Below are 13,450 nucleotides of genomic sequence, written 5' to 3' on the forward strand. Positions count from 1 at the left end.
TTAAATAACGTCAATCAAAACTGGAATGAATCAAAATCATGTGTCACCTGATAGGATGCAATGAAAAGAATATACCCTCACCTCTATGATATTCCTACTCAAGATGTATAACTTGCATTTGAACATGCAAAAATATCAGACCAGATTGAGAGCTATTCTATAAAGTAACTTGGCCTACAACCTTCAAAAGTAGCAAAATCATGAAAGTCAAGGAAAACCTAAGAACCTATTCCAGACAAAAGGAGACTAAAAAGACAATAACTAAATAGCACATTTGATTTAGGACAAATACAGGACATGAATGAGACAACTGGTGACAAGTGAAAGGGGTCTGAGGATTAGATGGTAGCCACGATCTGATGTTTCTTTTTCTTATTTTGACAGTTGAATTGTGGTTATGGGGAGGACATCTGTGTTTCCAGGTATTACACACTAAAGTTTTGGGAGCCATGAGATGTAAGGTTGGGAACTTATTCTCAAATGATTTAGGGAAACATTATTGTTTTTTCCCTAAAAAAAACATTATTGTTTTTTTAGTTGCAACTTTTCTGTACATTTGTGATTACTTCAAATTTCTAAAAAAATATTTTAAAAATTCTTATAGTATGTTGGAAGGGTTAAAGAATGAGAGAGGAAGGGACAAAGCTTAAGTGTAATGTGCTGAAAAAATAAATTTATTCCTAACTTAGGAACTCACAGAGTTCTGTCTTTAATCTCAGTATATTTATATTCCCCATCTTCTGCCCATAAGAAGAGGGGAGGAGGGATTGCAAAAATCTGCCACATGGCCCAGGTGGTGTGACTGAGTGGTTGAGAGTCAACCTATGAACCTGGAGGTCCACTCCCAGTGAGGGCACATGCCCGGGTTGCAGGTTCAATCCCCAGAAGGGGGTGTACAGGAGGCAGCCGATCAATGAGTCTCTCTCATCATTGACTAGAGGCCTGGTGCACTACATTCATGCACTTGAGGGGGGCCTCCCTCAGCCCGGCCTGCACCCTCCCGCAGTCCAGGAGCCCTTGGGGATGTACCATGGGGAGCGGGCCTAAGCCGTCAGTCAGACATCCTTAGTGCTGTGCTCACCAGCTGTGAGCCTAGCTTCTGGCTACATGGCGCTCCCTCTGTGGGAGCATATTGACCACCATGGGGCAGCTCCTGCATTGAGCATCTGCCCCCTGGCGGTCAGTGCACGTCATAGTGACCGGTCGTTCCATTGTTCGGTTGATTTGCATATTACCCTTTTATTGTATAGGATGTTTCTCTCTCTCTCCCTCTCCCTTTGTTTCTGAAATAAATAAAAATTCTAGTTTTTTAAATCTGCCACATAGTCTTCTTTGTACATAAGATTGTTAGGAAACTAAGTTGACTAGCAAATATGCATGTGCCCATTTTTATTAGCAAGGAAAGCTTTTTTCAGAAGCCCCCAAACAACTAACTTCTCTTATTTTCAGCCAGAGTTACATTGTATCGCATGCACAGATCAATAATTTGGAAAGGAGGAAGAAACCACCATGATAGGTCCAAGGATGATACCAACACTCCAGCAGCTTTCTGAAATACATGGTGATATTTTTGGTTGTTATGGGGACTTGGACCACTATTGGCACTTAGTGGATGAGAGCTAAGGATACCCACTGTCCTGAAAAGTACATGGCTGTTCCACATAAAGAAGTGCTGTCCAACATGTCAACAGGCAAAGTGGGTGAACAAAACCAATAATAAAACAAGGAGAACAACCACCAGTAGGCAAATATGTCTGCTACAGAGACTGACAGTAGGAAAGATACTATCTTTACCTATAAATAGATTATGGTCCAGAATAAGTCACAAGACAAGTAAAGAAACTATTGAAAAACATCAACACTACTGATTAAAAACAGCAACAATAGCACATAGATTAGGGAAAGAGGAAGAATATTAACAGTTATTAAACACCTATAATGCTATGTATTTAAATAAAGTGCCTTCTTTCATAAAAGCAGAGTTAATATTTTAGTCTTCCCAAATGCTGATATAGCTGAATTATACATGTTAGTTAACCCAGAAGAGCCAGTAATAAAAATTATTTACACCAAAAAATATTACAATTTTTGTGTGTATTTTTAAGATGTTATACCTAAGTATAACAGTTCCAACAAATCTCTTAAAAAGCACCAATCATGTTATATATTCAACACAGCTAGCACCAATCTCACCCGGCAGTAGGCTCTTTTTTGCAGCACTATCATATCACTGTTTTTACTATTTAATATAAAGACTTTCTTCTACATTGCCCTCTACTGACCCAAAATATCAATTTAGAACAAAAATCTAAGGGTTACATCCACCAAAGGCCACTCTAATGTGAAGGGCCTTATATAAAATCCATCTCTAAGCAAAAGAAACAGGACCTTGAAAAACCCACTTACAAAATTAATGAGCTCTCCATTAATATTACCAAGAGAAAGAAAAATTAAGAAAACTAACTATGGGTAGAAACAAATAAAAACCTAACAGTTCTAGAATTACCAGTACAACATCATAAGCAATTTGAGTATCATTATAAAAATTAATTTATTTCTTAAGAAGTAAAGAACAAAACGACCAAGGCTATACAGTCAAACCTCAGTTCTCAAACATCTCCCATCTCAAACGATTCGGTTCTCAAGCAAGTTATTCACGGAAAAAAAAGTCTGGGTTGTCGAACAAAACTTCAGTTCTTGACCAATAACCCTTTCATGCTAATACCTCAACATGACAAAAAAAAATCTCTCAGGCCACAAACAAAGGACAGAATGCTGAATATGAGTCAGTTTACCCCTGAACCTCCTGTTGTTAACATATCAGGAAATTGTGCTCTGAACATTTTTGTGTTTTCGGGTATCTTTTGCTTTTGTTGCTGGCCAAATGGATGATTAGCACAATTTTAAAACATAAAGAGGCCATCAAAAGTGCTGCTGTTGCTAAGGGTGTGAAAGTGTTCATTGATTTGGATAAATGAAAAGTAATCAGCCGGATGGAAGCAATACGGGAAAAGTGAAGATGCTGCATAGTGACCTCCAGAAAGACAGGCAGAGATTCCTTTAAAGTAGTAGGGGTGGTTCGATAAATGTAAGAAAAGGAGTGTTTATTTACAGATTAAACAGTACATTAGACATGGACTTTATATAAGAAAGGTTTAAACAGGGAATCATTTGGGGTCTGGAAAGGATTAATTCAATTCCATTGAATTCATTTAATTTTCATTATTTTAATGGGGAGGGAAATGATTCCATTTTTGAACAAATCATTTCCCGAATAGCCTTCCGGAAAGAATTAAGTTCGAGACCTGAGGTTCCACTTTATAAATTAAAATGTGAATATGTGGAAATAAAGTGAATATGGAAATAGAGTAAAAAAGAAAAATACTTACTGCCAAAGCCTTGGACAGCTTGGTTCTAAATTCATTCAGAATGATTGCCACAATGTCCTTAGATGGTACATAAGCAAAGCCATCCTGCAAATACACTTTCCTTCCTCGGAACAAATCCAGGGCATCAGCAAAAGGGATCTGAATTCAGAGTGAAACAGGGAGAATAAGCAGTGCCTGTCATTTTGAAATCCTCCTAAATCTTCATATGCACCAAGTCTAAATAAAATTCTTCCTATGAGAAATTCATCAATCCCCACAGATCAGAAGAAAAGGAAGATCAATTTACACTCCTTAAATGTAAACAATTAGCACAAGAAAGAAGAGGCAATCCAAAAATGTGTTTATTTCAGAGTAGATGTCTTTACTTAACTAATGAATTTACAAATTATAGTCCCCAGGAGTTCAAACTACCAGCTCAAGCCCTCTAAGCACATTGCATTCCTCTCATACGATATACTTCACATTTTATTCTGCATCAGGTAGAATCCTAACGTGTACACAATATGTTCAGTGCTGAAAATTACTAACAAATAAAGTAATACGAATTTCTTCATCTATACTTCCTTCTTTCTCTAGAGAAATATATTGCAAATGCTAATCTCAACAATAAGAAATAAAAATAATAATAAGCATTCAGTTTTGCTATTAAAATAAGTAGCTGCCAGTAAATATGTTTTTAAAAAAACAATATACTATACATTTATAAAGTCTTATGAACTATACTAAAAGTTTAAGATATCAGAAATATGTTAGTGAACTGTGAAAATAATCCTTACTATCCGTTGTTTTTTTTTCTCCTTTCAAAAATGAGAGAAAAAATTAGGTTAAAAAAAAAAAGATCCCCAAATTATCTATTTTCCCAAGTTATTAAAAAGTAAGAGTTATTAAATCGATATGCCCATCATTCTTCAATATACTCAATGACATCACATAATAAATAGAACATGTGCTTTTTTTAACAGATAGTTTTTACTACGACACAGTCCTTGTCCTGAAGTAGGTCATCATTTAGTTGAGAAAACAAGTTAGACACAGAGAGAAAGTCAAACAGCTCTCTGGGGCAGTACATGTGTGACACTGCACCAAACAGGTAACTCACACAGGACATACCAAAGAAGGAAGTAAGAGGCTTTATTACAATAATTCAGGCAAGGAAAGGAGAAGTTTGGAAATGTGTTTTAATCCAAGCTCTATTACTCACTAGACTTATGATTTTGGAACATTTAATTACTGCTTCTAAACCTCAGTGGTAAAGGTTTATAGGTAGAAATTTGAAAGTATACTGAATTTAAATTTTTAAACAAATTTGGCTTCATTAATAACAATACTGATTTAGTAATTATATTAGAAATGATTTGAAATATCAGGGTTTACAAATTTTATAAAAATATAGAATCTTTAAAACCTGGACAGGGCAGGAAGGGATCATCTAAATGACCCTTAGGGGTTCTTTAGCTCTCATATTCCATGATTCTAACTTATCAGGGTAGTCACAATGGAAATAAAAATGCTTAAGCAGAAGGAAAAGATTATGTGAAGGCAGAGTAATGGGAAATGTGTGATGTGGGAGGGATAAATGTTAATTCCCAAACTCTACATTTGGAAGGTTGACTGAATGATGGCCTAACTGGTAGGAACAGGGAAGTCAGAATGGGGAGCTAATGTGGAGGCAGGATTTAAAGCCACTGGCACTCACCAATAATGTTGAGTACATTCTTTTCAAAGGAAACTGGGGGGTTGCAACTATCAAATTTTAAAATGAATTTCAGCTCTCCCCTCTAGAACTATTTAGTTCCAAAAACCATTTAATGGATTCAAGCAAAGCAGGTATCTGTGCTAAGGGACAGAGAGCAGCAGAGGTAGCCCAAGCAAAATGCTGGAACCTGGGTGAGTGGGTTAAAGAAGGTCTTTCCACAGGAAACCTTTTAGAGAATGCAGGCAATGGAGGGTCAGAGCCCAGGCAGGGTTAGGAGGTCTGTGTAGGAGGACATCCCGACATACAATGCTGGCACACTCTTCGTGGGGTGAAGAAGAAATATGCGCAGGAGTGGGAGAGGCTGTGGTGGCAACAGGCTATACAAATGGGTTAATTAAACACGTTTAGAAAGCTCAATGTGATGTATTTAACAAAACCTAGAAAGCAGTTTAAAGTTTACATACCTTATAAACTGACTCCGACTCCGGGACTGAAGTTTCACTTGAACTGAATGATGAATCAAGAATATCCTTTTCTGAAAAAGTCTTCTCTTCCTTACTTATCTGAAAGAAAACATATTTCATATTGTTTAAAAAAGTAAAAGTCTTCACTCAGTTTCAATACAATACTTTCCTTCACTAGAACAGTGAAGACTCTATTTTTTATAAAATTTGTAAACCCTGATATTTCAAATCATTCCTAATATAATTACTAAATCAGTATTAGCATTAAGGAAGCCAAATAGTTTTAAAAAATTAAATTCAATATACTTTCAAATTTCTACTCTGCCATTTTCTGACAACATATACCAAAAGAGCAGCAGAAAAACAGAAAGTATTATAATATAAAAGCAAAGGAATTATAATAAAAACTCAGGCCGAAACCGGTTTGGCTCAGTGGATAGAGCGTCGGCCTGCGGACTGAAAGGTCCCAGGTTCGATTCCGGTCAAGGGCATGTACCTGGGTTGCGGGCATATCCCCAGTGGGAGATGTGCAGGAGGCAGCTGATCGATGTTTCTCTCTCATCGATGTTTCTAACTCTCTATCTCTCTCCCTTCCTCTCTGTAAAAAATCAATAAAATATAAAAAAAAATAAAATAAAATAAAAAATAAAAACTCAGTTTAATATAGACTTAAAATGAGCATTATCTGAATTCAAGAGTTATGTTTTTTTATTAAAATACTTAGTTATAGTTATGAGCGATTTAACTATTTCTCAATTTTCTAGACACATAAAACAACTCCAAACTTAAAACACTAGTTTTGCTAGAAACAACTATAAATCTATTATCTCAGACTAATTATGGCTTTAAAAAGAAAAGACTGATAGATCTAACTAGATAAAAATTATAAACTTCTATACAGAAAAATAAAAGATCTATAAATTAAGATGAAATATAAATTACAAACTGAGGGAAATATTTACATCATTTGACATCTGAGTAACTCTCAATAAAACCTTTGGAAGTAGGACATAAGTACTAGTAATCCAAAAGTATACTACAGCTACTACTATTCATGTAGGTCAGCAGTTCTCAACTTGTAAGTTGAGACCCCTTTGGCAGTCGAACGACCCTTTCACAGAGGTCGCCTAAGACCATCCAGCATATCAGATATTTACATTACGATTCATAATAGTAACAACATTACAGTTGTGAAGTAGCAACGAAAATGATTTTATGGTTGGGTCACAACATGAGGAACTGTATTTAAAGAGCCAGAAGGTTGAGAACCACTGATGTAGGTGAAAATAATAAAAGTAGGGGGGAGAAACCAAGACGGCAGCATAGGTAAACACCTGAAATTGCTGCCTCGCACAACCACTTCAAAAATACAACTAAAAGACAAAACGGAGATCATCCAGAACCACAGGAAGGCTGGCTGAGTGGAAATTCTACAACTAGAAGGAAAGAGAAAAGCACACTGAGACTCGGAGGAGGTGTGGAAGTAATGTGCAGAGGTACAGAGGTGCACATGGAAAGGGCTGGCAACTGAGGATGCAGTTGTCTTTTACAATCCGGAGGGAGACACAAGCTCCCGACTGCTCTGAACTCCAGTTCCGGGTGAGTCTCTGGGGACCCAGACTCATACAGGGAGAAACTGGACTGTCTGGCAGCGGGCAGAACTCGAGGGCAGCTTTCTCTCAGAGGTGCCTGCAGCGATTACCTCGGGCCACTGAGACCCTGGAACTCCTAGGGCAGGGCTGAGGATCAGCCATAGCTGTTTGCTCCGCCCTGTTGATTCCCTGAGATCCCACCCCATCCAAGCTGTGCCCAGAGGCTTGTGCATATGAATGACCTGGCCCTTTGCAATCTAAAATTACCTAACAAACTGCAGCTAGGTCAGAGAGACCCAGATCATCCAAAAGAAGGCCCAAGGCCCCACAGGAGACTGCATTGCTTCACAGCTGGGCCTCATCTGGGCACCTCCAAATCCCAAACAAAGAAGAGGAATCTGCAGATCTCTCCGTACCTCCTGCTAGGTAGCCTCAGGCAGAGGCTAAATTAGCACCTCCTTAGAGATCCAAGTGCCAGTGTACCCAGTGGTCAGAGTGGGACCATCCAGATTACAACTCCTCAGATCCATAAGGGACACACTCAGGGGACAGACTCAGTGAGCACCAAAGCCCCACTGAAACAAGTCTTGCCCCATAAGGGTGTCTCCAGCACAGAAGTTCTCCCACCTTAGACACTGCTGAATCTCATAGCCAATTGGTCTGGAGGTCAATTCCTCCCAGTGATACCAACTACAATCAAGGTTTAACTACAACAAGACTGTGCACAAAGCCCACAAAGGGGTGCACTAAGAGTGTCCACCTCAGGTAATTGGGGAGGTTGAGCCACTTGGCCCTATAGGACACCTAGCACAGAAAACCACTCTATCAACACAGGAAAGCAGCCAAAATGTGGAGACAAAGAGACAGGTCACAAATGACAGAAATGGAGGAAAGCAAACTACTGGATATAGAGTTCAAAACCACGGTTTTAAGGTTTTTCAAGAATTTTCTAGAAACCGCCGATAACTTTAGTAAGACCCTCAATAAGTCTAGTGAGACCACCAATAAATTTAGTAAGACCTTCAATAAGTCTAGTGAGACCCTCAAGGATATGAAAAAGGACCAACTAGAAATTAAGCATATACTGACTGAAATAAAGAATATTATACAGACTCCCAACAGCAGACTAGAGGATCCCAAGAATCAAGTCAAAGATTTGAAGTACGAAGTAAAAAACACCCAACCAGAAAAGCAAAAAGAAAAAAGAATCCAAAAATATGAAGACAGTGTAAGGAGCCTCTGGGACAACTTTAAGCATACCAACATCCGAATTATGGTGGTACCAGAGGAAGAGCTAGAGCAAGATATTCAAAACCTATTTGGAGAAATAATGACAGAAAACTTCCCCTACCAGGTGAAAGAAATAAACTTACAAGTCCAGAAAGTGCAGAGAACCCAAAACAAAAGGAATCCAAAGAATGAACAACAAATACATATCTATCAACAAGTGAATCTAAAAATCAAGTGAATAAAAAATCTGATGAACAGAATAAACTGGTGAATATAATAGAATCAGGGGCATAGAAAGGGAGTGGACTGACAATTCTCGGGGGGAAAGGGGTGTGGGGGTGCGGGAAGAGACTGGACAAAAATCATACACCTATGGATCAGGACAGTGGGGGAGGGGGGGTAAGGGCAGAGGGTGGGGTGGGAAGCGGGTGGAGGGGAGCTATGGGGGGGAAAAAGAGGAACAACTGTAATAATCTTAACAATAAAGATTTTAAAAAATAATAATAATAAAAGTAAATTCAAACAATAATGTCGTATTGTTTTCTATTAAAATGGCCCAAGTTAGGAAAACTTAGGATACACAGTGTTGGGGCAACCTTTCCAAAGGGCAAAAGATTTCAATCAGCATTAAAACATGCAGACCCTGCCGAAACCGGTTTGGCTCAGTGGATAGAGCGTCGGCCTGCGGACTGAGAGGTCCCGGGTTCGATTCCGGTCAAGGGCATGTACCTGGGTTGCGGGCACATTCCCAGTGGGGGATGTGCAGGAGGCAGCTGATCGATGTTTCTCTCCCATTGATGTTTCTGACTCTCTATCTCTCTCCCTTTCTCTCTGTAAAAAATCAATAATAAAATATATTTAAAAAAAAAAAAAAAACATGCAGACCCTAACAGTTTTACTTCCAGGAACAATTTTTCTTCATCACAATGTTATTTATAAGAAAATCTAAATGTCCAACAACAGGTATTTGGTTAAATAAATTGCAGTACACTTTAATGGTTCAGTAAAGCCATCTATATTATTCAGATCAATCTCTCACAAAAATCAAAGATACTGATAAAAGTTTTAAAGTATCTTCTTTACAGTACAGAAGACTTATATACAAAGTCATGCCCACAGGAAGTAGGGTATCTAGTTTCACTTCATTGAGATCCTCCTGAACAAATGCTATGGGTCATTCGAAATAACTCAAACTTTGGATTGGTTTTAAGGTGGTCCCTGATTCAAATGCCCAGCTACCTGGCAGAACCAAACTCAAATCATACTTCAAAGAATTCCTACAAATACATTTTAAAATACAATTGCATTTTATGTAACAAGGCACACCATAAAACATCACTTAATGAGAAAAAAATAATAATAATAGACTCAGCATACAGGTGTATAAAGAAATAAAAAACAAGGGTGATGACAGCTGATGAATGGGAAACTATAATAAGGTATTTGAGAAAGAAAAGAAGGAAGGGAGAAAAGGAAAGAAAACAAAGAACTTATAGAAACCCACAAAAAAAAAAAAAAACCCTCAGGAACAAGAATTAAAAAACTCAATGGAATCATAAAGAAACACCTAGTTTCAGTTCATGTGGAGTAGGTAATTTAGACCACCACATCTGCATTATAGGTAAGTGACCTAGGAATTGCCAGGCCAACAGCCAAAGCCTGTCATTTAAAGTCCACTTTTACACTTACTGATGCTGGGAAAGCAGCTTCAACGACACTCTGCCAACAGTGGATAAACTATTCCCTACTCTCTAGGACTCTGAAGGATGTAGCAAGGGGTAAACCAGAAGATTATTAGTCTACACAGATTATGGATCTTTTTCCAAACAAGGCCAAATAGTTAATATGTTAGGCTTTGCGAGCCATAACATCTCTGTCATAAGTACAGCTTCCTGTTGCACCAAGAAAACAGCCTATATAAATAAATGGACACAGCTATGTTACAGTAAGACTGTACCTATGAACTCTGAAATTTCCATTTAAATAATTTTCCTGTGCCAAGAAATTTTATTCTTCCTTTAATTTTTTTTCAACTATTCAAAAATGTAAGGGAGGAATAAAAAATAAACAAAATAACAGATAAAATAAGATAAATTAAATTAAATTAAAATGTAAAACCCAGTCTTAGTTTGCAGGCCATGTGAAAAACAGGCATCAGCCGGGATTTGGCCCAGGGACCATATTTTGCTGACCCTTCCCCTAAGCAATGAATTTCAAACTGTATCACTCACAAGAATCTCCTGGAAGGCTTGTTAAAACACAAATTACTGGGCACCACCCCTAGAGTTTCTGATTCTTAAGTATGTGGTGGATCCCAAGAATCGACATTTGTAAGTTTCCTAGTACCAGGAATGTTCCAGTTCTCAGACCAATGCCTTAGACAACATACAAACAAGTAAACATGAACAAGCATTATTCATATATGCCGGGGTCCAACCCCAGCAGGTCCAGGGGTCCCCAAAGGTGTGGACGGAGTTGGCGAAGAAGGAATGACACGGAGATAGCGTTCAGCTGATCAGCAGCCCATCCAGGATCTCCAGCCAGGATCTCCAGCCAAGTTCTGGTCTGGATCTCCAGAGAGGTTCTGCATAGGATCTCCAGCCAGGTTATGTGTCCATGTTCTCTTGCTAGGTTCTCCAGGTTCTCCAGCCAGGTTCTGTAGCCATCTTCCCTTGCTAGGTTCTCCAGCCAGGTTCAGTCACCAGGTTCTAGTCAGGTTCTCTTGCCAATTTCTGTAGTCAGGTTCAGTCCAGGATCTTTTGCCATGTTCTCTCGCTAGGTTCTGTCTCTAGGTTCTGAGGCCAGTTTCTGTCCAGGATCTTTTGCCATGTTCTGTCTCTAGGTTCTTCTCTAGGTTCTGTGCCTCTTGGTTCTGTCTTCTAAGTTCTGTCTCCTGTTGTCTTGTTACATCTGTATTTATACCAGTTGATTCCAATCCTATCAATCTCTATTCCAAAGGTTAGGGCGTTTCTTATCTCCATTCCAGGGAGTAAAGATTATGTAGCTTAAGCATGATTGTTCGTAGTTAAAGTGATTAATTACCCGCCTGGCACTTAGTTGAGGGGTTTTATTCCCTCCCTAACTTCAGGGGAAAATCCCTACCTGGGGAAACAACCTTTCTCAGAGAGGAGACCTTGGTTAAAACACATAGTGCCAAGAAGGTGAGCAAACATTTTAAGAACAGTATGCCATATATGCCAGGTCCTTTGAAACAGCAAGGATAGACCGGCTCCCGGCACATATAACCATAAAGCAACATTATTTATAATAGCCCAAAACTGGAAACTCATCATCAAAAGCAGAATGAATAAATGTGTGGCATATTCAGTGTAGAATATGGCACAGCAACAAAAATAATACAACTTCACACAATGTGCATAACCTGAAATATATATTATGCAAAATAATCCATGAACAAAATAAAATATACCTGATTATTTCATTTACATAAAGATTTGTCTTAATACAGAAAATTATATAGTTTAGGGATGAACAGTCAGATGAACAACTGAAAGTAAAAAGGTAAGGAGGAGGTTACCATAAAATCAGACTAGTGGTTTCCTCTAGGAAAGAGAAGAAAAGACTGGTTGAAAGGTACACAACAAGGCATTTCAAGGGTAACGGCAATGTTTTATTCCTCACCTGAATGACAGACTATTATTCACTTTATAATAATCTAAGAAACTTATTTTTGTTTTATGTACTTTTCTGGATATGTTTATACTTCTTAGTGTTTAAAAGGTTAAGCCCTGGCCGGCTTGGCTCAGTGGATAGAGCGTCAGCCTGCGGACTGGAGGGTCCCAGGTTCGATTCTGGCCAATGGCACATGCCTGGGTTGCGGGCTCAGTCTCCAGTGGTGTGCATGCAGGAGGCAGCCGATCAATGATTCTATCTCATCATTGATGTTTCTATCTCTCTCTCCTTCTCCTTTCCTCTCTGAAACCAATAAAGAAATATATTTTTAAAAAAAAAGGTTAAAAAAGTAAAAAAAGAAAGCAAATGAATTGTGTTATAAGAAAATATCGTGCAGTCAGTAAAATTCTTTTTAAATTATGGAAATTTATGATTACTGTCATAGAAGGATATCTGCAAAATACTGCTAGGTGAAAATAAATTCAAACAGTTAGGTAAAGGTGAAGTAAAATAAATCTTTTAAGAGATTCCAAGCATGTCTCTGTATAAGTTTGTGCATGGAAATGGCCTACACAAAGATATAACTAACTCTGGGTAAAGGGATTATGGATAATTTCTACTTCCTTCTTTATACTTGCACATATTTTATTAAATTTATCCCTTAGATATTTAATGTTCTGGATGTTATTATAAATGGTATTTTCTTATTTCAACTTCTAGTCGTTCACTGCTTTCTTGCATATCCTTTTAATTTGTTCATTTACTTCAAAATTAAAAATACTGTTAAGTCCAAAATTAAAGACAGCTTAAGTCCGAAAGTATTCGGGAGACACGCAGAATCTCCACTTTTGCCATGCTTAGTGATTTACACATTTATCTAAACCTACTGAGTCATAGACTTAGGTTTCTTACTACTAGTATTAGTTAAGTATTTCTTTCTCTGCTTTTTCCATAGAAGGTAGAAATACAATAGGAAACTGATTTTCAAATGTGTTTTTAGAAACAAAAATCTTCCTTCAAAGGAAATCTTGCCTGGAATGATATTACATTGCAGAAATTAGAAAGAAAAAAAATACTTTGGTTGAAGTAAGGCTGGGCCCAAAGCACTGCCCATTCAACCCACCATCACTCCATCCCTACCCTTCTGTGGCCCATTTCTAAAGGGTACGTTCAGCCCTAGCCAGTTTGGCTCAATGGCTAGAGCATCAGCCTGCAGACTGAAGGGTCCCAGGTTCGATCCTGGTCAAGGGCACATGCCCAGGTTGAGGGCTCGATCCCCAGTAGGGGGCATGCAGGAGGCAGCCAATCAATGATTCTCTCTCATCATTGATGTTTCTATCTCTCGCTCTCTCTCCCTTCCTCTCTGAAATCAATAAAAAATACATATTTTTTAAAATAAGTAAATAAAGGGTACATTCAGGAAAAACCCTATAAAATACTTAAGTA

General features: G+C 38.1%; 1 protein-coding gene across 2 annotated transcripts in view; it reads right to left on the reverse strand.

The window, feature by feature from the left end:
• The window catches only part of PRIM2 (DNA primase subunit 2), a 286,500-nt gene that overhangs the window by 219,045 nt on the left and 54,005 nt on the right, over positions 1-13,450 (reverse strand). For both annotated transcript variants that reach the window (XM_036317486.1, XM_036317488.1), the window contains 2 exons: positions 5,550-5,648; positions 3,390-3,527 (listed from right to left, as the gene is read on the reverse strand). In XM_036317486.1, the coding sequence (XP_036173379.1) occupies positions 3,390-3,527; positions 5,550-5,648 (237 nt within the window). The remainder of the gene's footprint in view (positions 1-3,389; positions 3,528-5,549; positions 5,649-13,450) is intronic.

This window comes from Myotis myotis, unplaced genomic scaffold (assembly GCF_014108235.1).
Source record: "Myotis myotis isolate mMyoMyo1 unplaced genomic scaffold, mMyoMyo1.p scaffold_m19_p_7, whole genome shotgun sequence".
NCBI lineage: Eukaryota > Metazoa > Chordata > Mammalia > Chiroptera > Vespertilionidae > Myotis > Myotis myotis.